The sequence below is a fragment of the Leptodactylus fuscus genome, chromosome 1 (assembly GCF_031893055.1).
Source record: "Leptodactylus fuscus isolate aLepFus1 chromosome 1, aLepFus1.hap2, whole genome shotgun sequence".
Lineage (NCBI taxonomy): Eukaryota > Metazoa > Chordata > Amphibia > Anura > Leptodactylidae > Leptodactylus > Leptodactylus fuscus.
In genome coordinates, this window is record NC_134265.1 from 154,786,634 (window position 1) to 154,812,347 (window position 25,714).

Consider the following 25,714-nt stretch of genomic DNA (forward strand, 5'->3'; position numbering starts at 1 on the left):
ATTCATTTTCCACAAACATCCTCTGCAATGCTCAGCACAGGGAGTCTTAGTGGTGAAATAAAGGATCCATTATATAACATAGGCACAATGTGCTATCCCGAGCCTCAGTCAGACTGCAGTGCTGTTCTGTTACAACACACAGGACTTACAGAATGGCTTTCTGTGCAGATTCTGTGTTCTTGTTGGTAAACAACAAAGGAGAATAAAAAAAATCACACAACGGGATAGCTGGTTGGCTATTACAATGGCTGCATACAGTGACACAACAGTGGACAGCCTGTATGTTGTTTTCACTTATTCCATGTTATATACTATGCAGCAAACAAGCCAGACTGCGAGAACCTAGTGCTGCTGCCACATTGCATTTCATCTAAAAATGGACATAGACATAACGTAATGTTTACATTTTTCTATATTAACCCTATCAGTTCTTAAATGGCCCCTACAAGTTGTCCAATTTGTGAACTTGTGGCCCTCAGACATTAGAACGTTGTACAGCATGTTTCATATATCTTTACATAACGTCAAGTTGCAGAATGAAAATTTACATAAATCTGTCATAAAGGACAAATCTCTGGTACAGACCTGGCAGGAGCCAGTCATGAGCTGACATGGCATAACTCTGAATCTATGAATATTTCCCCCTTTTCCATTTTAATTATAGTCAAAATTCTGCATATCCTTTGTGTTATCTACAGTATACCACAATAAAATGCTACAATGTGCATCCATATTTCAGCATTGTCTCATATGGGAAAATAAATAAAAAAAGGACATTTACCTATCAATGTGGCAAATATTCACCAATATTACTAAACTCTGTATACACAGACATAATAAGGAATTTAAAAATAAACCTAGAACATAAACTGAATAAAGCAAATAATAGACTTTATAGTTCATTGTATTTGATTAAATCTCTGTATTGATATCATATTGATAATCTGTTATACCATGTAATACAACATTGACTTAGTACTGTCCTTAAAATATAAATACAATTGTATAAAATGAGTGTGGCTGAAACAACTACATGATGTAGAGTGAATCAGGTTTAGGGCCCCTACATACATACATTGATAAGCATGGTAGTCAGACCTTGCTCTCTTTTTTATATCAGGACGCAGACTAGAAAGCCCCATAGTGTCATTTCTTGTACATCACTTGTTTCTGGTATACGACAAGTATAAATGTACAGCAGTCTGAATGTGGCAATTCACATCATATTCAATATATGGCATGTCCCATTATACTCTCTTAAAAATATAAGTGATTCAGGGGCATCACAGTTATTAGGCACTACTCATACATGATGCCCATATATCACCTAATCCTTATGTCAAAAAGCAGATGTGTACTGAAGGGTATTCCCATCTGGGACACTAATGTTATAGCCAAATGCTAAGCCATGATTGTCCAAATAAATGTGGGTGCTAGGGAGGCCCAGCTATTCTCAGAAGTCCCCCATATTGCAGCTCTGAGGCTGGGGTCAGGAACCACTGTTCTTGAGACTCAGAGAACCCACATCGATTTCCCATTTATGGTATATCTTGTGGATGTCATAGATGTTTCAGATGGAAATTGCAGCTTCACACACTTTGGACACTTTGTACTGTACATAGCATTAACAGAAGGCTAGTCTTTTCATCATTTCCACATACCTTTTTGTAGGTTTTTTCTCCATTTGGTCTTTCGCTTGTTGCACTTCCATTCTCTGTGGCTGTAGACATCTAGACAGAAGAATAATTTCCAGTTACCTGGTGCATCAATGAAGAGGATAGACCTATCTAGATGCCCACCGAGCCCTGCATTGTTACCTTTACAGCTCTGTACCATCCCATCTCTGCCAGGTCCCTAATGCTGGGAAGGGGTCAATTATCGCGGCAAATCTTTTCTTACAATGTACAACACTTTCTGCTGCTTTCTTAGAGATTTCATAACAATTAAACTGCTTAGAATGTAACCTAAAATCTCCTCAGTTCCCCGGCGTCTGGCTCGATTTAAAAATGGGAGGAAACCAATGGGGATTTATTTGTTTTATAATGTTACAATGAGGCCAGTGCCTGCTGTAATGCTACGCTAATGCTCCTCTTGGCTGTGAGTCATGCTGTAACACCAGCTAAAATGACAGATATTAGAAAACCTCGGCTTATATTGAGACTGGATGTGCTCAATTTACACAGAAAGAGACAGCTCGGCAAAATCAACACTCAGGTTCTTGAAATACGATTCTAATGCCCACATGTACAGCCTGCCCAGCCACTTCTACAAGGAACAACAAGAACTACCTTTCCTCAGTTGTAATTCATCCGAAGCATGGGTGAATGAGTGCACTGGTCATTTATGCAGCTTGTCCCAAGATCCTAGGAAAGAACAAAAAAATATTCAGCAAACTTCATTAACATTGGCTCTACAATCAACAAATACAAAAACTGCCATACAATAGTCAAAGTGGATGTTGTATACCAAAGTTCAGCCTCACCCACAGATCAACGAGTCAATTCCCTGCTGGGCCTCTGAACCAAGTGGGTCCCCAGCAAACCTTGCATAACACAGTACACTCATTGTATTTTATACATATACTCAACCATGTACTGCAATGGTAGATTATTTCAGAAACTACGCCGTTTATTTTTATATACTGTCGATACACTGGGTGGCTGAGAAGAAATGTAGGTGCAGAGTCAGGCCATCCAGTATTCTTTTTCCCTAGGCCCCATCTTCCCAATTGCCAATCATCTTGAACCTAAAATTTCATGGTACCGCCGAAGATGACCAAATTATGGACATATTTTCCTTCAGAATAAATTTGTGTGAAATCAACAAAAATTGCGCTACTCCTAGGTTTTATACGGATTGTACAGAACCATATTCTGGTATGTTGATTATGAGAATTTGATTATATTGGCTATGTATTCTTTGGGAGCGTTCACACTACCGTTGGTGTCCACTCAGCAGTGTCCTTGGCTATTGTCTGTACAAGATTTTAGCAACAGACACTAGCTGGTCTGTTTGCAATTTCCATTCATTTCAATGGGATTTTATCTAGTGTCCTTTAGTGTCCATTTACAACCATGACAAAAAAAATCCTACATGCAGGCTTGTAACATCTAAGCAGTAAATGTCTTCACTATATGATTGATTTTAAAGGAAACCACCAAAGGTATGAGATTTTATCTTCAAATATCAGATTCTGATTTTTTTCATTTTGATTGATAAAGCTTGTTCTGCCCTGCATCCTTGTACAACTGCAGATGAACTGATCCTAGGAATGATCTTTCCTGATAAGTGTCCCATGTAAGGTGCAAGCAATTGGTGCCAACAATCAGTTTGTTAGGTGACTACATCATTTTATAGAGCACCTAAGGTCACTGCTTGTCGACAGAATAGAAAAGTCCTGACCATTCATGAACGTCATGACCATTCATGATCGCTGCCCTGCTCTTCAAGCTATATGTAAATGGGGCATTAGTGGATCACAAGTTGCCCACATAAGCAGAACAGCTTATTCACTTATATTGAATCCCCAAGCACATCTCTAGCTGAACTACAGGACAGTAGTTTGATGTTAAAGTTTCGTAGCAAATGATGGATTTTTTTGCTTCCATCAAAGTCAACTAAATCAATTGTTTGTCCAGCTGTGAACAACAATTTCTTAAGAAGAGAAACTATGAGTAAAGCAAATTTCCGCAACAGACACTGAAAATATTTATATTGTAGAACATGAAGTCTCATAACTTTGGATTGATTGTTCTGTAAGGCTACCATGTCACAATATCAGCCCCTCCAGCATTTCTTGTTGTGTACATATAAGCTGTTACTGAGGAAAATGAATTGTACAAGTAGTGACAAAGGTCACGAGAATCATTTGAGCTAATAGCTAGCAAGTGACCACAGAGAGGTTAAGTCAGGTGGTATGGCAGGATGAATTTCCTTTCTGAAATTTTCAATCTAATTGAAGCAGATAATTCATGAAAGATCTGGACTGAGCTGCAGTGAGAATATAGGCTATTTATAAATCTAACGTCAACCATACATACGATTAGTATGATTAGTCAGTTATAATGGTCAAGGAGATCAAATTAAAGTTAACATGAAAGTTAAAGGGGTTTTCTGGGCAGAAACTGTTTTTTTTTTTTTTCAGAAAGGTTTGTTAGAGCTAGTAAAATAAGTAATAAGTACGCCCATATACCTTTAGCAGTGTTTGGAGTGATTTCTGGGTGTCTCTAGCTGCTGCTGCATCCCCTGCATTTGTTTACTTGGTGTTAGCTTCCTGCTGTGCAGCTTCATGTGTAGCTTGTATTCTAGTAACCTCTCACTCAGCCCCCTACTCTCTCATTCTGTTACTCCCCCCTCTCTGTCTCACTAGCTAAACTATGTCACCCACTAATCACCCTTCCCCCCTCTCTGTCTCACTAGCTAAACTATGTCGCCCACTAATCACCCTTCCCCCTCTCTCTGTCTCGCTAGCTAAACTATCTCACCCATACTAGCCCCTCCCACCCATCACCACAGCCTAGCTATATCACCCATTACTAGCCCCTCCCAGCCTTCCTGTCTCCCTAGCCTAGGGGTCCCGTCCATTACTATCCCCTCCCACCCATCTCCATAGCTAACGGTCACATGACCGCTCCAGGGATATGGGTAATTATAGATTTTTTTTTAATTCAAGTAAATTAGAAGTTAGGCGGAGGGAGGGGGTTTAGTTTAGGGGTTAATTGTTAGTTTACCTGGACAATCCCAATACGTTGTGAAGACAAAATCGTTTTACTTTTTGCATTAATAGACATAAAAGTTATGGCTATAATATAATTAGATTGAGAGCATGGTGGACAACATCAATGAAAAAAGAGTATTTTGCATTTATTTTCAAGTAAAACAATCCTTAACAATGCACATAAAGATCAAATGCTACTCATATATTCAGGCAGCGCCTAAACTACATTCTCCTATAGCTGTACTTTCCGAATACACACACCTTATATGATAATCCCCCCTCCCCGAAAGCTATGAAAGAGTCCCATATACAGCTCCACAATTACCGTACTTTACGCAGCTCTCCAGGGTAAAGGTCAAGCAAAGTGCTATGACGTTCAGACATCACCTGCTGTACATACTGTGGGTGCCACACCTGCATGCAAATGTCAGGGTGTGTGCAGGCCCGGACACTCTTTAAGGCTTACAAGTGTAGCAGATCAGCTTGTTATTTTATCTGACTGGGGGGTCAGTTTTACTAAAGCCATGCTTATTGTTAAGGAGGATTTCTCATTATTTATCAATTATATGTATTCTCATGATTTCTGTTAATAGTTCTAATGAGATCATCTAAAGCATTAAACCTTAATAGTTATTATATATCAAATATTTATTCGAAAGTGCCAAAAATGATTATCTTTAATGAAGGCAAGAGTAAAAGAAAACAAAGGTGTTCTTTAAAAAAAAAAATGTTAGAGCAAGACAGAATTGGTGAAGACAAAAAGTGACGAAAAGTGAATATTTCTAATAAAAAGCACATATACCCTGAAAATATTATATATATTTGATGAACAATAAAATATAAAAACTATGTTAGAGAAGTTTAACAATTAAAAGTATCCTATTGAAAGAACTAGGCAGGGCATGAACTAAGGACGTGCAGTCGACCATGTCACTGAAGGATTTACTAAGACATTGATTAAGAACAAAGTCCAACATGCTCGAGTATAGCATTACATCTCGAAACTAAAAGGACATTGTATATGTGCACTAAACATACTACATATTGTGCACTGTTGTATTGGCTGCCTTAGCTCCTAGACACCTTAAAAACAGAGCAGGGGATTTGAACAGTGAATATCTTGTTTTTCATGCCTCTTTTACAAGTGTCATAAGCTGCTATAAATAAATCATATGTGTCTAACTCAGCCAAATAGTCGTGTAATTTCTATGGATTATGGGACATAAGAAGATGCCTGATATATCTGGTCTAACTTGTCTTGGATAAAACAAATGATGAGATAAAGAAAACCCAACCTGTGAGATCCATGTTATCTCTAAGGCCTCATGCACACAACTGTGTGCAGCCAGAGGGGGATCTGATTTTCAATGGAAGGCCCCCGGGTGACACTTGGATGATATCTGAAAGCCTTCCATGTTACATTGATTTTAATAGGGGTTCCATTCCATTCCGATCTGTTTTTAAGAATAGGATATGCTCCATAATCCTTGGAATGGATCATCAGCATCCCTCTTGGACTGCACACTAGACTGTGCACAAGAGGACTAACAGTCTTAGGCCGGTTGCACATGACTGTGTGCTGCTGGCCGGCCATGGGCAGCATATGGGGGACATGCAGATGTCCCCCATATGCCGCCCATGCTCAGGCCATGCTTCCGTGGCTCATTTAAATGAATAGGAGCCACGGAAGCAGGGGCCGCAAAATAGGATAGGAATAGGACCTGTTCTATACTTCGCAGCCTGGACTGTCGGCCCGCACACATGACCATGTAATTAACGGTCATGTGTATGGGCCCATAGAAATGAATGGGTCAGTGTGCTATCTGTGAAATACCTATCTGTGTACATCTGCAACCTATGTTATGTTTGTTTAGTCAGATATGGTAATTTTATAAGGTTCATTTTACAATGGGGAAATGCGCTACTGAGAACAGTGCACTGTATAATAAATTCTCTGGATATCAGTCTGCATTCTTCATAGACATACAGTAATATTTTCTGTGATGGAAACAGGAAATAATGGAAATAGGAAAATGTATTCCAATTGTAGAAAACAAAACTTGTTATTCCCCATTATCAGGAATTCCTTCATATCACTGTTTATACAATACATGGATGATGCATGGGGAATTTTATGCAGATCAGATAATAATCTGTTCCAACCATTAAAACTATTACTTTTCTAACATTTTTATGGGTTACAAAATATAAATGTGGCACAAATAAGTAAAATAAATGACAACTATTTTTCATATAAAAAATTTCACCTATGATATATTTAGAAACTTTCCAGCAATTCCTATGTAGAATAATTTACCTCTATGATGTACAGTAATTGTTCAATAAGTAATAAGAAATGTAATCAAATAGTTTATGCTTATATATTTGTATTATTCATATTCATATTAGTCAAATATGTAGCTGGAGGTTGATTTAAAATTCATATTAATATCACTAATGTAACCTTGTTATAAATCCACTCAACATAACAATGTGCAGTTTGCTATAAAGTAGTGTACTGATGCTTTACCGTCATATTAAGGGAATGTATTGCAAAAGACTTATATATATATCCATATACTTCAGCAAACAGGAACAACGTGTAAGAATGAGCTGACAATGGTAATATGCCATTACAGAATCATTTCTAGAGAAACTGGATGAGGTCATAACACTCCATAGTTCATGGGTTCCTAATAATATTCTGAAAAGATTATTAAAGTTACATCTCATACTTTTCAGAGGAATTATCTTCTCATGGACAATCCCTTTAACATAGAAAACAAGGTGGCCACTTGCTTATTGTCACAAGTAAAGCTCCTTAGATCCCCACAAACTATTGACTTTGTCAGTGATGGTTAATACATATATGAGCTAAATACATAGGGGTTGGATCGTGAGGACAATTGGTGGACATGAACAGTCATGGACATCAGGTAATAATATATCGCTGCGGGTGAACGGCCGCTATCACTTTAGGGAAAATGCCTGACTGGAATGTCCTTCATAATCCTGCATGAAGACATGGAATTTCTATAATGAGGTAATTATAATACATTTTTTATGGCACAAAAATTTATGAGTTTTATTTTTTGTTACTTAGCATTTAGCTTGAGGTCAATGAGCCACTGCACCATGGGCATAGAATACAGGGGGTCAAACAATATGTCTAGGCCCCCCGTTCACACTAATTGGTCTCAGTGGTCACATGGGATGCAAAAAAACTGAACAGGCTATGCTGAAGACACATAAAATAATATTCTATAGTTTACAGTCAATAGCCTACCTCACAGCAGACCTAAGAGCATAAAAAATCTACAATATTATAATATAGTTTATGATATTTTCATGTGGCCTATTCACTTAATATAGTCAATTATTCTGTAAAGTAGAAAACAACATGAAAACCCTTTACAAGGAAGCAGCCGGGTATCTGAGGTGGTGACAAACATATTCCATGACGGTACTTTTCATAGTAAATGATATGTAATTGTGACTGGTAAATAGTCTAATAATATGGATTATAACCCATAATTAACAGTATCCCAAGGGAAAAGAAGCTTTGATCCGATTTTCAGATGCTTTCAATAAATTCTACATATTTGGCATTCAACTAAAAGACATCTGGTAGGAAACCAGTCTTGATGAAAACGCGTGTCTCCCTGTGTTCTGCATGCTATTCTCTGTATATTACATCATATTTAGTGACACATTACCCTTCTTATTGAGAACGCAGCTATTGTCGCTTTTTTGTATGAATAATCCACTGTATACTTTTGGTGTAATCTGTAACTTTTAGGGCTAGTTCACACGGGGGCAGGTGGGGTGGATTTTGGCACCGGGAGTGACGCGGGGAGCTGCGTCACTCTCGGGACAAAACCCCCCTGCCACAACCGTCGCGGTCGGTTTTCATTGAGCCTCCAGAGTCGGCTCAAATGAATGGGACGACACCAGAGGTTGCTGTCGCCAGGCCTCAGCGGGCTGCGGCTTCTGCCTGAAGAAAGGGCAGCTCGCTTCTTTTTTCCGCTATCGGTAACATGCCGATAGCGGAAAAAAGAACACTAGTGGTCTCCATAGACCACCATTGTATGGAGGCGGATTTTGAGGCAAAATCCGCTATCAAAATCCGTCTCCTTGCCCCTGTGTGAACTAGCCCTTAGAGTATGTTGACCTAGTCAGTAAAAACAAGTGTTGTGAAAAACTAGACAGAATCCAGAATCACATTGCTGGCCTAATGTAAAAAAAATGAAAGCTTTGATCTGGTTGACAGATATGGATGGCATGGCAAAATTAAAAAGACTTAATGTAACATGTCAGCTATGACAGGTATGTATTGTGCAGTGTCAATAGCTACAGGGTTTATTTGTTTGAGATGTTTTACCTTTCTTGATATTACTTACTGTAACAGATAACAGGCAGCCATGAGCAAATCACAATATTAAGATGCAACGACGAGAATAAAAATAGAGTTATGAATATGTTAATCACGTGACCTGGGTCAGGACCAGCCTGAAAACCCAGGTTTGGTACATAAAACCCCCAGAAAAGTAAGTATTCACAGACTCCCTGGAGCACCCCTATAATATCTGAAGAGTTAGGGGTTTTAGGTAAATCAAACTCACTGAAAATTCATTTCCTTGATATAGCTAGCCATGGAAGCTGAAAATGCGCAAATTATCAATCAATATATATAGATGTCAGTGATACAAGGCTGTAGAGTGATAACTTATTACACAACACAACAAAGCCATTAAAGAGGACCTTTCATCAGATTGGGCACAGGCAGTTCTATATACTGCTGGAAAGCTGACAGTACGCTGAATTCAGCGCACTATCGGCTTTCCCGATATGTGCCCTGGGTAAAGCGCTACCGGTCCCGGTACCGTAGCGCTTTACAGTCAGAAGGGCGTTTCTGACAGTTAGCTAGGGACGCCCTTCTGCCCAGCAGTGCCTATCGCGCTGTACTGTGGAGCGGGGAGGAACGCCCCCTCCCTCTCCTAATAATACTCGTCTATGGACGAGCACTGTGAGCAGAGGGGGGAGTTCCTCCCCGCTCACACAGTAAAGCGCGATAGGCGCTGCTGGGCAGAAGGGCGTCCCTAGCTAACTGTCAGAAACGCCCTTCTGACTGTAAAGCGCTACGGTACCGGGACCAGTAGCGCTTTACCCGGGGCACAGATCGGGAAAGCCGATAGTGCGCTGAATTCAAATGTCATGATTGTATTTTAGCATCCAATCAGGGGTTGAGGCAAGGGATTGTATCCTGAAACATTCATTGCTAAGGTGCCTGTGATTACTTTTGTATCTAAGCTTCTGTGTCTGTGTTTTCTGAACTTATTTTCAGTGCCTTACTATGTTTATCTGCTCATCTCCTGGTTAATCCTGCTCGTTCTGCTTTTCCTTTGTCTGTGACCTCCTGGACTTAACTTTAGCTTCTGATATTACACTGTCTTCATTTTGGCTATTCTTGTACATTCCTGGTTTTCCACTCTGTTTTACTATCTGCCCAATATATGGTTTCTTGTTTGGTTCTTAGCAACCTGTTTTCTGACACCTTGCTCTGGAGTATCGTCCTGAATCCTGAGTTGGAAGAAGCCAACTCCATCCTGACTTGCAGAGTTCTGGTGAATCTCGGGGTATTCCAGAATGATGTTGGACAATAGTTAGCTTATTTCTTGCTGTTTGTTGATCCTATCAGTTACCTGCGGCTTAACAGGAAATAATCTAACATATCTTCATTTGAGCACATATGGTGCTTACATCTTCAATGTTGTATAAACAATTCAAAGCTAACAGATGCACGTGTCTATGTTTTTGCTGCAAATGATACTTTATATATTGTTTTTTTCAAATTATAGACTTCTGTAGACATGCTTTAGAAGCAGACAGCAGCCATTACTTAAAGGAGTATCCCCATCTATAGAATCCTATCTATACTGCTAGTAAATTGAAGAGATTTCCTAAATACATCGCTATGTCAATGCTGCTTTGTTTGCCTGCTTTGTGAAATGATTTATCCTATTGCTTAGAAATCATTTCCATGGAGCTGGACCTGTCTGATAAGACAAGACAAATGATGTTAGTCACTGCTCTCTGGGGGGGGGGGGGAGAGCATGTAAGTTAGTTTTTCTCTCCAAACCTGAGTAATGTAATATACATTTATTGTGCATATTATTTGCATTTGTTTATAATTATATGAGATTTCTTGTAATCATAATAAATAATCTCTCATGGTAAAGGCCAAGTCTATATTGTGATACTTCATAGTATCCTGTTTAGCAAGCTGGGGGGAGGTATATTTGGCTGTTTGATGAAGAATGCAGGAAGTGAGAAGAAGAGACAGCAGGAAAGCTACTGAAACAGGGAGATGGGAAAACTCCTTTTGGCTAGGGCCCTATGTTGTAAGCCACAGTAAAAACGCGTCGGAAACATATTGTGTTTTTTTCCACAGCGCTTTTCACAGAAATTCTGCAGACGTTTCCTCTAAGGTCTTTGTGTCCCTATTATAGCTATACGGAAAACGCCAGAGTTTCCGTAGGTATAATTGGTATGCTGTGATTTACAGAAACGCAATGGTTTTTGAAATCGTGGCATTTCCTCTGTGGATAGTTTTCTGCAATGTATGGATGGGATTGGACAAAATCCCATCCACTTTGCAAGTACTGTAAAATGCTGCAGATTTTGCCACAGCATTTCTGCCAAGGCCTAACCTTGGCATTTACGCTAAGTGGGGCCCCGGCCTTAAGTGTTTCTCTCATGTTCTGTTCATGTTTGAGGAAAGAAGTGAGGCAGCTGTTTCAGATTGTCTATAGGAATGAATTTCTGCCAAACTGTGCTGTTTAATTATCCCAAGTGTTATAATGCACGGAGTTCTTGAACATTAGAATATGTGCTTCAGGCTGAATGCTGTTTATAGAATCCATGATTTCCTGTTAGATGGAAAGAGTCAGCTGCTCTGTATAAAGTGCTCACTCCTAAAAATCATCCAGTTTAAAGTTTTAGCTTAACTCCTTGAAATATCAGAGAGATTTTTTGGCCTATCTCATGGTGTGTGTCACGTCCTCTGGCTCAATATTGCAGAATAATAGGCTGAACTGCATGGACTTGTGTCTTTTTTTCCAGCTGTACAAACTAAGATAGTACTGTATATTACTATGCAAATATATTGTAAGATACAACCCAACTACAGTAACTTATACACTGAATGTGAATGGCTTATGCCTGCTATTGTGCTTGCTTTGGTTCTGCCACATCTGCCCATTAAGACATACTCTACAGACTCTGATTTCTCTATAAATATGTTAGTAGGTAAGAATGGTAGGGTATGAGAGCTTGAATCTCAAAGAAAGCCATAAATGTGTTGGGGTCAGTATGCATTAACATGCAGAGATGGCCACAGATGTGAGCCTACCTCTGTGTTGAATCTGTAACAGCTATGAGTGCTCTTTCACTTGTATGTTTCCATAACTCCTATTGATTTCCATTGAGTGGTAGCTATACAGCTGCAGTTATCTCTGTGACTGCTCTTACCTATAGATTTCTGTAACGTCTATCGATTTAAGGAGACTGGTGGAGGACAAAGAAACAACTGCACAAAGAGACACAAAGTCAAAGACGTCTAGAAAGAAAATACATCTTTCAATTGTGAAGCTATAGACTTGATATAACTAAAACCAAGTAACAGGCAGTTGGATTCTGTGCTGTCATTTGGTTGGTTGCCCTGGGCTCTTGAGTAAACCATATCCTTTTATGTACATTACTGCAAATCTAAAAGTCTTTGATGAACTAAATATATCTGATACACAGCTGCAGGTAGAGGAAGAATTATATGAACTAGTTATTATGTACTAGCCTTTGCACGCCACTTCGTCTGCATGTTGTTGGCATCGATGATCCGCCTATATTTAGCAAATTGCTGCCGTTGATGGTTTGCCTGCTCTGGTGTTTCAGCAGTTCGCAAGCTGTCCTGCTGCTGAACTTGTTCCTCACGCTGTGCCTGTGATTGTTTCGGCATCTCAACAGCTGGCTGGCACGCCATATAATGAACGTGTTGTTGGCGTCGATGATCTGCCTGCTCCAGCATTTCGGCAGCTGTCAAGCTGGCCTGCCGCTGAACTTGTTCCTCGCGCCGTACCTGTGATTGTTCCAGCATCTCAGCAGCTCGCTGGGACACCATATAATGAGTGTGTTGTTGGCGTAGATAATCCACATGCTCCGGTGTTTTGTCTGCTCTAAGAGCCGCTTGACACCTAGCTTGCTCAATCCTCCTTAGCTCTGCTTGAGGACAAGTCTGTGACTTCTGGCTACCTTCATAGCTCTTGTTGTTTTAGGATTTTGTGACAAATTAGATTTTCTTTTTGGCAGCATGTTTAAAATTGGCAAACTGCCAATTTGTGTTAAAGGGATTTTCCCTTCTGGCTGGAGCACATCAGATAATATGCAAATGCTTGTACACAATGGACTCAGTGTCATCTGTGTATTTACATAAAGAGATAACAGACCTAGCTTTATCAGCAAACTCCAATTAGCTGAGAGAGTCCTGCTGACAAGAGCAGTATAATATAGTATATGAACATAAATTCATAACAGTCGTGAAGCCATGTCATTTTCCGGAATAAAAAGCCTATGTGTTAATCGAGGTTACAAACTATATATGTGCCAAATTTCATTCAAATGCGTTTAACTGTTTTTGTGTGATTGAGTAACAAACACACAAACAGGGGCAACACAGTGGCTCGGTGGTTAGCACTGCATCCTTGCAGTGCTGGAGCCCTGGAATTTGAATCCCGCCAGGAGCAACATCTGCAAGGAGTTTGTATGTTCTCCCCATGTTTGCGTGGATTTCCTCCCATTCTACAAAGACATACTGATAGGAAAAAAAAAATATGTACATTGTGATCCCTAAATGGGGCTCACAATCTACATTAAAAAAACAAAACAAAACACAAACATGCAAACTTTCACATTTATAATATTAGTAGAATTATTTCCACCATACAGAATATTGGTCACACAGGCTGAGTCCAAAATAGTCCAAAATAGTTATTTTACATTCAGATGGAATAAGCAATGCGATCCTCTAGATACTGAACGTCTAGTTATGGCATCTACAGTACTTCACTCTAAACAGATCTTCCACAACCCTTGAACCTGGGGTTTATGGTCTGACTTGAGCAATCACTTGTGCAATATGGTTAATATACACATACAGTATGATATTTATTTTTAGGCATGTATGCAAGTATATACAGTACATTTATGTGGTTGTCTTATGTGGATAGGTGTATATATACAGTATATATATATATATATATATATATATATATATATATATGCGCATACTATCCATATATCTTTTGTTTAGCTATATATATGGGTGTGTGGGGGTTGTGGGTCGTTTGATTTGCTGCCTTTGTTAGAATCTTATCTGCTCATGTTTAAGGTTGTCCAGCTCAGCTGGCTTTCACCTTTTGTTTGGGGATAGTCTCAGGGTTACTGTCCTGTTGAAGTGTCAATTCACATTACTTTGGACCAGGTGAAAACTTCAGGGTCCTGTGATGTGGAGTTTTATTGTGTTTGCTAATGAGAGACAGTTGAAACCAATAGAAGTCAGACCGCTGCCCTTTCCCAGCTACCAATGGGTATAAAGGTGCTGGCATGAAGATTAGTTATTAGCTCAAAACTGGAACAGAACTGAAATATTATGTGTCCAGACTGCTGATATTCTACTTCTGGACCACAAGAAGGTGGACGGGGGCGCTAACTACGTATAATAACATATACTACTTTTTCTTTTAATTGTGTAAGTCTTTCATTATGTAGTATTTCCCTTATTCAATATCATATTTGAATACATCACTACACCATTCAGATTACGTCTGATGTAGGATCAAGTTAAACTGAAACTTTCTAGCCATCACCATTCACTGGTGATGTCAACATGGATTTCAGTACAAAGCATATCCACTTCTTGGATTGCTGTTATACTTTTTTGTTGTTTAACGTCAAATTTTTATGGGAAGTGCGTGGCCATTAAACATGTTGGGAGATGCACTGCTTGGCCCTCACTGTAAAGCTGTCTTAGAAAATAAAATCTTGATTTCCATTCAGATGACATTGCACATATATTAATTGTACTAATATAGGGACAACTACGTCATAGGGCTTTTGGTCTTAAGGTGGCCCTACCTATTAGACTAAGGTCAGCCATCTTATTGGTGTTGGTCAACTATCTAATGATGTTTGCATTAAGTTGTTAGTGGGAACAAAATAATGGAGCATGTTGAATGTCAACATAGCATTATTTTGGTCTTAGGCCTCCTGCACAATATTCCGTCCTGAAAGCACGGTCCATATGAAGAGCATATTTCCCTTTATGTCAGTGTAGTACAGTAATAATTTGGCCATTTGGGAGCTCACTGCATCATATCCCACTACGATGCAGTGAGTTCCATGTTCACGCCATGGTTAGTCCAGGAAATATGGCCCTCATATGGACCTTGATTCTGGGACGGAATAGGGTCATGTGCAGGAGGCCTTAAGGAAGAAAAGCCACCAGAGGTACAAGTTCAGCCTAGCTGAGTGTTACTGTGTACAATGAAGTCCAGAGGAGTAGCCGTCAGCTGAACAAGTATTTAGCAGATAGCTATTGAATGTGTATAGCACCTTTACTCTGGACCTACAGGATACCTAAACACTGACATTCATAGACATTCTCTTCATCTTCATGGACTTCCTCTATCATGAAAGCTATTCAATGTTTGGAGAACTGTAAAATTACTAATAATAATATCTAGAATGACCTTCACATAGATTAAAAATAAATATAAATACAAGGCTAGGGTCACACATGCAGATTTTGTGGCAGATATGATGCAGTTTGCAGAACCAAAGACAGGCAGAGATAAGGATGAATATAAACTCAAAAGAAGGACTTCAACTTTTCTTTTCTTCTGGATCAACTTCTTACTTTGGTTCAAAAACTGCGCCACAATTTGCCACAAAAACTGTATGTGTCATTGCAGGGTAAAAAGGAAAACGCAGGCACAAAGCAACCCAACAATCTTAGATTGTGCGACAGGAGTCACAGCCAAAATCTCTGTGTGGCCCTATCCTAAAGTTTCAGAAACCGAGTCTGTGAAGAATTGTCATTGTTACTAATATAAAGTGGGTGAGGGGAAAAAAGGATATGCAGCTGCAGTTTATCTGCCTCTAGATGTTTCATTGAAACAACTTGAAGCGAGAGAGGAAAGCAGGATAGCGAGAGCAGGATAGCATATCAGCAGAAACTTCTCTCCAGGAAGATCCCATGCATTTAACAAGAAAGCAAAATGTGCATGTTGTGAAAGGCAGCAAGGAGATGGCTAAAGATACAAAATACACGTGTTAAACACCCTGACCCTCATTTATTAATAAATGACTTGTAGCCTTGAAAATTCACCTAGTCTAGTAAGTTAGGAAAACTTTAGCTTAAAGGGATCCTATCATTCAGATGACATATTTTCTAAGTGCCACATCGGAATAGCCTTAAGAAAGGCTATTCATCTCCTACCTTTCCTTTTCTTCTCTATGCCGCCGTTCGCCTACAATCCTGGTTCTTCTCAGTATGCAAATGAGTTCTTTCGCAGCACTGGGGACATGCTCACATATGCGGCCGGCCACCAAAAACATGGCCACCCGCATGTGACTCTGCTCGCGCCCCACGGGCAAAGCCAACTTGCGCATGCGTTTCACTTTGACCCAGCCGGAAGAAGACGGTGAAGACGATGTAGCTGACGAAAATGGAGGCAGCACTGGAGCGAGTTCTCTCGCAGCATTGGCGCCGCCCCCAGTGCTGTCTGAGCGCTGGGGCCCATCCCCAGAGCTGCGAAAGAACTCTTTTGCATACCGAGAAGAACCGGGATTGTAGGCGAACAGCAGCACGGAGGAGAAAAGGAAAGGTAGGAGACGAATAGCTTTTCTTAAGGCTACTCCAGCGTGGTACTTAGAAAATATGTCGTCTGAATGATAGGATCCCTTTAAATTGAATGCACTGAGATGTTCTTAAGCCACATATATGCAAATGTCCAGTCCTAACCACAAATCTGGACCACAGTTTCTCACTGCTCTACAATTCAAATAAAACTACAGTTATCTAAGGAGTGATTGTGAATTTCAGATTGAAGTAATATATGATAAAAACACAATATAAAAAACCATTAGAACAATAAGAAGAATAATTATCACTCAAGCTTAATCATTGCAAATAAGGGACTGGCTTATACAGGAATCACAAAATTACTATATCATTATATAATGTATTACGGTATATACCACAAATATAAATGCGTGTATTTGTATGCCAAACAGATATGCTTTAAATTTTGAAATGAAAGCTGAGAAACTGAATGCTAATAACCTTCAATCCCATGTTTTCTCGGAGCGCTATACCTTCGGGGTAATTAGGCTAGTGCTAGTACGTAATGTACTTTTCTACTTCAAAAGATTTCAGCTCAACAGCTATCACAGAATAACCCAGTCCCCTTGTTTACACAATCTGTATCTGTACCATACTTAGGAGAAATGAAATGTCCACTGCCAACTTTGCTGCTGGCACTGGATCATGCTGCCAAATATTTTAATTAGCTTTCAGCCTCCTGAGGTCACGTATTAGCGATATAAACCATAGTGTGCAGAGACTTCCATTAATCGCTATCCAACACGACATCAATGGAAACTGTGGCAAATAATGCCCAGCTAAACAATCAGTTTGTTCTCCAGTGGCAGATTATGGTAAAAGTAGCCGTCAAAGTGGTTCATTTGCTGTTATCAGCCTAGATACTTCATTAACCACATGTTTGGCTGGGCTGAATATGCATGTGAATTTCTATGGTGAGAGGAAAGGAAAAATCTGGCTAACCGTAATTTATATATACAGTACATTAAAGAGTACATCCAATTATAGAACAACTTGTCTTAAATCAATAGTACAAGGCAATATAAGAGGTTTTATAATATATCCCATTTAAAAAATGCTTCATTCTACACTATCAGGCTTGTGAAACTGCTTGGCACGCCTGCGATCACCTTTCTTACCTTCCACTTACACCCCGTCAGTGTCTGGGCTCATAAGATAATACAAATCAAGATTTATAAATTTTATATATTTATTAACCAAAGTGGGTCAGTACTAGCCACTAACATATACAGAAATATACGTTAGGGGATGATAAGCAAATGCAGTTACAGTACAATACAATATGGAAAATAAAAGGGGATTACAAGAGTAGAACAGATATACTACCAAATGAAGTTACGGTTTGGTTCACTGGGGCCTCAGGGCACTTACTTGAGTCAGTCCAAAAAGCATTTGTTCTCACATGCTGTCCCAGAGTCAGCACTGTCCTTGCTACCTCTTTGCTGAGTGGCCAAGAATCTAGGTCTTCCTGTCAGCATATGGCCAGTGCCCGACCACACCTCCCTCCCAGGTGGCCCCCTCCTCCTTCCCTCCTTGCAGAATCCGGGCAAAGAGGGTTGTTTTCCTGGCTGGGGTAAAGTTGTGTGTCTTTGGGTCAACTGAGGGTCAGTAGCCATCTAGGGGCCATAAACTAGCTGGGTAGAAAGGGCTATCTCCAATGGTATATATATATGAAACCACTGAAGCGAATTGACCTCCAAGGTAAACAAAGCTTAAACACAACATTCCTAGAGGTATGTGTAGGACTAATATGACCCAGTAAAACCACCTTTTAAAGAAAAGAACATGGCTGAGGGTTTGTTCATCACAAGGATGTTACTCCTAGCATAGAAGTCTATGGAGAGGATGAGATGAAAAAGACACATACATCCATCAGCTGCTAAGTTTTGCTACACATTATAACTAAGATAGCTCTTTTGACTCTACTATATTTAGTAAACTAACGCTGTACTCCACTGTAAAGAATCACAACTTACTAAATATTACACCTGGAATATTACACGACATTTGTATGTTCCATAAACTTTAATAGATGACATTTTTGTGGACACTAAACCAATAGATCTAATTGAGAAAAGCCATAATCAGTAGAGATGAGCGAACACTAAAATGTTCGAGGTTCGAAATTCGATTCGAACAGCCGCTCACTGTTCGAGTGTTCGAATGGGTTTCGAACCCCATTATAGTCTATGGGGAACATAAACTCGTTAAGGGGGAAACCCAAATTCGTGTCTGGAGGGTCACCAAGTCCACTATGACACCCCAGGAAATGATACCAACACCCTGGAATGAAACTGGGACAGCAGGGGAAGCATGTCTGGGGGCATAAAAGTCACTTTATTTCATGGAAATCCCTGTCAGTTTGCGATTTTCGCAAGCTAACTTTTCCCCATAGAAATGCATTGGCCAGTGCTGATTGGCCAGAGTACGGAACTCGACCAATCAGCGCTGGCTCTGCTGGAGGAGGCGGAGTCTAAGATCGCTCCACACCAGTCTCCATTCAGGTCCGACCTTAGACTCCGCCTCCTCTGGCAGAGCCAGCGCTGATTGGCCGAAGGCTGGCCAATGCATTCCTATGCGAATGCAGAGACTTAGCAGTGCTGAGTCAGTTTTGCTCAACTACACATCTGATGCACACTCGGCACTGCTACATCAGATGTAGCAATCTGATGTAGCAGAGCCGAGGGTGCACTAGAACCCCTGTGCAAACTCAGTTCACGCTAATAGAATGCATTGGCCAGCGCTGATTGGCCAATGCATTCTATTAGCCCGATGAAGTAGAGCTGAATGTGTGTGCTAAGCACACACATTCAGCACTGCTTCATCACGCCAATACAATGCATTAGCCAGTGCTGATTGGCCAGAGTACGGAATTCGGCCAATCAGCGCTGGCTCTGCTGGAGGAGGCGAAGTCTAAGGTCGGACCTGAATGGAGACTGGTGTGGAGCGATCTTAGACTCCGCCTCCTCCAGCAGAGCCAGCGCTGATTGGCCGAATTCCGTACTCTGGCCAATCAGCGCTGGCCAATGCATTCTATTAGCTTGATGAAGCAGAGTGTGCACAAGGGTTCAAGCGCACCCTCGGCTCTGATGTAGCAGAGCCGAGGGTGCACAAGGGTTCAAGTGCACCCTCGGCTCTCCTACATCAGAGCCGAGGGTGCGCTTGAACCCTTGTGCAGCCTCAGCTCTGCTACATCAGAGCCGAGGGTGCGCTTGAACCCTTGTGCACACTCTGCTTCATCAAGCTAATAGAATGCATTGGCCAGCACTGATTGGCCAGAGTACGGAATTCGGCCAATCAGCGCTGGCCAATGCATCCCTATGGGAAAAAGTTTATCTCACAAAAATCACAATTACACACCCGATAGAGCCCCAAAAAGTTATTTTTAATAACATTCCCCCCTAAATAAAGGTTATCCCTAGCTATCCCTGCCTGTACAGCTATCCCTGTCTCATAGTCACAAAGTTCACATTCTCATATGACCCGGATTTGAAATCCACTATTCGTCTAAAATGGAGGTCACCTGATTTCGGCAGCCAATGACTTTTTCCAATTTTTTTCAATGCCCCCGGTGTCGTAGTTCCTGTCCCACCTCCCCTGCGCTGTTATTGGTGCAAAAAAGGCGCCAGGGAAGGTGGGAGGGGAATCGAATTTTGGCGCACTTTACCACGCGGTGTTCGATTCGATTCGAACATGGCGAACACCCTGATATCCGATCGAACATGTGTTCGATAGAACACTGTTCGCTCATCTCTAATAATCAGTCCTTCCCTAGCCCAAAAAAGTGCCCACTAACAGGCACCAACAGATAGCATTCAAGTGCAGAGTAAAGAGAGATAAGACAGACTGAAGGTTAGTGTCTCTTTAAGAACAGTCATATTTTCATTTCCTCTAGTAAGACAAGTTGTGTTATTTCTAGCTTATCACTGCTGAAAAACAGCTTAACTATTCCACAGCCATGCTAAAGGATAAATGCAGAACATGATGATGTTTCCTTCACACTATCTTACAACTCTTTAAGGAATTGGGTACGATAAGAGAAAACACTGTTTATTTTCTAGACTTGTCTTTTCCTGATGACAACACAATAAAAGACAATAGTCCCACAAAACAATAGTCTTTATGTGTTTATTCCATTCTTTATCATTCGGCTTCTCATTCCTTTAGTCAGCCAACTACTTGGAAAACACTTTTATCTAATCGTTTCCTTGCAGTTTTAACAGGAATCTAAAAACAAAGAGCCAAGTCCAGCCAACTTTTTATTGCTAGCAATATCTCTGACTATGGGTTTGTGTAAACTGTGCTTTTATCAGTGGTGTAGTTGATCTTAAATGTAAACAAGGAATACCTTCTTATTAGTTCATTTGTCAGAGACGCTGCAAAAAGGACAATTGGGAAACCGGGTCACCTCTACTGGGATGTGACAATAAATGATTACATATTAGGAGGTCGTCCAATCGCACTATTTAAAAGCGTCTGATCTGCAGTACCAAACGCAGCCTATAGACGATCATGGAGCTGGTTTTGGGAAAAAGCCAGTCCATTCGATTAGTCTACAACCAGCTACCAAGCAATATATTGCAGATTTTATTTATTTATTTTTACAGATTATTATTATTATTATTTATTTATTTATATAGCACCATTAATTCCTGGTGCTGTACATTATGGGTTTACATACGGTACACAAAATATACAAACAAATATAATACTAACAATGACCGACTGGCACAATGGGATAGTGGGCCCTACCCGCAAGAGCTTACAGTCTATGGGCAAGGGCTTACGGTCCTTACGGTCTATGTGTAAGGGCTTATAGTCTTTTACTTGTTGGCCTATTGGATATAAGTTTCTTAAAGATGAACAATTATGAACAGCAATTGTGAACATTTTGTCCAACAATTGCCTCATAGGTAGAAAAATTGGAGAAAAAAACTTAAATCAGGGATCGCCTGACAAACCTGTCTGGAAACTTTGGTCAACATTGATGGTATTCCTGTTTTTCATAGTACTTGAGAACAGCCGTACAAAAGCCTGTTTGCCTAGACGTGCTGCTTTTTTACACCGCACAGTAGTCTATTGCTCAGAGGCCTAGAAAACTCGCTGCTTTCTTTGTTAAAATAAATAGCTTACATGAGCAACCATGAGCTTCCATTTCAAAGCAGCTGAGATAAAAGGACATGTCCACCCTGCAGAATCAAATGTCCTCAATATAGAATTCTCAGAAATGAAATGAATATTGTCTGAAGGAAATATTGTCTGTCTTTGGACAGTAATTATTTTATTAAACATCTTTATTGTTGTAACAATGTATTACAGGGAAAGTACAGTGGTCACTAAAACATTTCCAATAAAAACTGCTCAGTCACATATTTCTCTCTCTATAGTAACCTTTCATGTCCTAACCAGAGATACAGTAGCTGAATGGATCCTTGCCAGACACAACCAATATATATAATATAACATTATATATATATATATATATATATATATATATATATATATAATATTATATGAACACTGGAAATGCAAACGTGACTGCAGTCAGATCCTCTACTAACTATACATTTCCATTCACGAAAGGTCCAAAATGCTGATATATAGAGAAATGTTTAGCACAGTAGTAACTCCCAACTATTTCATGTTTTTTTAAAATCTAAGCAGAAGTGGAGGAATAAGGCCTGGTTCACGTCTACGTTTCAGTTTCCGTTTAGGGAGTCTGCTTGGGGACCCCCTGAATGGAAACCTATACGCATTAAAGAGCGGTTACCTATGGAAACCTCAGATTGTAAGGGAGTCCGTATAGTTTTCGCTCGGTTTCCACATGAAATCATGCAGAGAGAAAAGTGCTGCTTGCAGGACTTTTCTCTGGGCATGATTCGTGCGGAAACAGAGTGGAAGCCACACAAACCCCAGTATAGTCAGGGTCCATGTTTTTCCCATGTAACCGCTTTTTAATGCATACAGGTTTCCATTCATGGGGTCCCCAAGCGGACCGAAAAACTAAAAAGAAATTATTTTGACCATGAAGAACTTCTCATTTGTTAGCTATTGAAAGAACATGCTAGTAACCAAAAACTACTCATACAACCATGTGTGACATGGTAGAAGCAGATTGTAGGATTAAAGGGGTTGTACACTTTTGGATAATCTCTTTTTGCAAAAAGAATCCCTTGAAAATAAGATGATCCTGTGGTATCTTGCTGCAAGAACTACCGGTACCAGCAAAAAAGAAACAATGTTTTTTCTAACTCTGAATAACCCATTTAAAGAGGTTATCCGAGACCTATCCTATTCATTTCAATGGAAGCTGAGATAAAATAGTGTAGGCCTACTACAGCACAGTGTACAGAGCAATTTGTTTACTCTTTACACTGTGTTGAGAAGAACTGATTGGTGAGGTTGTCGGGTGTGGACACCCACTTGTCTCATATCAATTACCTACCCTAAGTATATGTCATTAATTGTGGGGCTCGGATAACCCCTATAAATAGTGCCTATTGCAATCCATTGACTGTCGTTTTATGCACTGACAGCTTAGTCGCAGTGGGTTAGACACTCCATACCTGCTGGCAGTTAATCTGCTGTGATGTACATTACCAGGTTATTGCATCAGATTTTCATCCAATTTCATTCTCATGCTGTGACAAAAACCTGGCGCAAATTCAACCCACAGTATTTCAATTTACAATCCTGGTTTTCCCACACCTTTCAGATTTACAATGCAAAAGTTGATAGCAGCAAGAATTCTACCACAAAAATGTTTTTTTGCAAGCAACTTTTAGATCAATGCGATAGTACCATCCTGCACTCCGGACTTACTGCTTATTTTTACATGTAATAAAAGCTACGTTTTATTTTTAAACCATATCGGATGCCTGGGCGCTGGATTTGTTCATATTTTTTCTACTCAACTTTCAGATCAACCCCTTTCTCTCTTGGGAAATTCAGCAGCAGAGTTTTCCTCAGTTACCCTGAGGCTATTACCCCACATGGCAAAAACATTTAACTTTTTTTCATTAACCCATTAAGGACACAGGGTGGTTTGCATGTTAATGGTTCGCCACTTTTTTCATATTTTTCATCCCCACCTTCCAAAATTCATCACTTTTTTATTTCTTTGTTGACATAGCTATGTGAGGGCTTATTCTTTGTGTGACGAGTTCTAATTTTATTTGGCACCATTTTGGGGTTACTTATGTTTTGATTAGCTTTTATTAATATTTTTTGGGGGGTCATGTGAAAATTTTTCAAAAATGGAGCTTTTCTGCAGCTTAAAGCCTGTTTCACATCTGCGTTTGGTAATCTGTTCGGGGAGTCTGCAAGGGGACCCCCACCCAAACGGACTACTGAACGCCTTGGCAAGCGGTGAGCAGTGAAAGCACATGGATCCCATAGACTATAATGGGGTCCATGTGCTTTCCGCATAGTGTCCGCACGGAAAAACATGCAGACAGAAAGGTACTTCATGATCTACTTTCTTGTCCGCATGACTCGTGTGGACACTGTGTGGAAAGCACACAGACCCCATCATAGTCTATGGGATCCGTGTTCTTTCACTGCTTAGCACTTGCCAATGCATTCGGTAGTCCGTTCAGGGGGTCCCCATGTGGACTCCCTGAACGAATTACCGAACGCAGATGTGAACCAGGCCTAACTGTGGTTAAAACAAAGTATTTATGATTCTTATCCATGACAGCCATTTAACCACTATAATAATGACAGCAATGTGGGCTGATAAAAAGCAGTTTAGTCTGTGGTGTGTACAAAACATCAACTAAAACGTCTCCTAATGTTTTGGACTAATAATAGATAACATCTTGAGTGCAATGAAATTGATAAACACACAAAAACCAATGAACTGTTTCTTTAGAAAATTCCTTAGATAACAATTATTTACTAGTTGCTCAATATAAGATGTATTGAATAGGTGTGGATTATAGATGATGAAGGTTGAAAAATTCCATTCTTGAGTAATAATCACCCTTCACCTCTGCTATAGAATTACACAAGCAAAGCAACTGCCATTACTGCTGACAATTTCCTTTTCCATATATTATGGCGTTGAAGTTTTATTACATACAGCAACACAAAACATTAACTTATACTGCACCCTGGGTTGCCAAACATTGGTATACTCTTTGACCATCCTAAAAACGGGTCTTTTTTCCAATGTCATTGAAAAAAATAGGTTCATGATTCTTTCGAGGTTGGTAGTACGTCAGTAGGCCATTGGAATTATAATAATTTCACAGTAAATGCTAGTAATGCATTCATATCAGTATATTGCGCTATACGTCTGTATTACTTATCCTCACCATTCATTTTCGATTTCCAATATGTCCATAAAAATGACTAACTTTTGGCTAAGTTGTCCAAAAATTGTGAAAACTTCAGTTTTCAAACCCTGGCAAGCACCATTAAATATACGTCTGTTATGGAGTCAGGTGTTGCCAGCCAGGGTAGTGGGATATAACAGGATACGGTTGAAAGAAGCGGCAAAACCCACTATGTTTTACACTACTAATCCCATACAGAAATTGCAGAAAAAAAATCTGCAGTGGAATTGCTGCGATTTGAAAAACGCTTGCGTGTATGTAAATCGCAACATGTCAATTATATCTCCGGAAACACTGGCATTTTCTGTAAAGGTATAATAGAGGCAGAAAGTCTGCAAAGGAAAACTCTGTAGATTTCTGTAAAAAACGCTGTGGAAAAAAATGCGATGTGATTCCGCTGCGGTCTTGTTTGAGCATTTTTTATCTGCGTCTCGCTACGCGTGGCCTTAGCCTTCAGCTATTATCAGACAAGAAAAAGACTGTTTTGGTAACAATTATTGCGCACATAAGTTATTAACCCCTCAAAAACTAAATAATCATAATGTGGCTTTATCTGTTTTTAAGAAATTCAGCCATTATCATCTATATTTCTGCTACTACTTATGCAAGTATATCTTTGCAGATCCATTGTCACATAGCTAGCAGATCTGATAGGGTAATCTAGGCTTTGTACCTCTGTCAAGGGTGGCACAAAGTAAAGCC

The 25,714-nt window shown here is 39.9% G+C and overlaps 1 protein-coding gene across 1 annotated transcript in view; it reads right to left on the bottom strand.

Annotated features, from left to right (window-relative positions):
• Window positions 1-25,714, bottom strand: part of PIP5K1B (phosphatidylinositol-4-phosphate 5-kinase type 1 beta) — a 127,787-nt gene that overhangs the window by 88,891 nt on the left and 13,182 nt on the right. The window contains exons 2-3 of the mRNA XM_075279042.1: window positions 2,289-2,363; window positions 1,662-1,730 (exon numbers count right to left, since the gene is read on the bottom strand). Of these exons, the coding sequence (XP_075135143.1) occupies window positions 1,662-1,730 (69 nt within the window). The 5' untranslated portion in view covers window positions 2,289-2,363. The remainder of the gene's footprint in view (window positions 1-1,661; window positions 1,731-2,288; window positions 2,364-25,714) is intronic.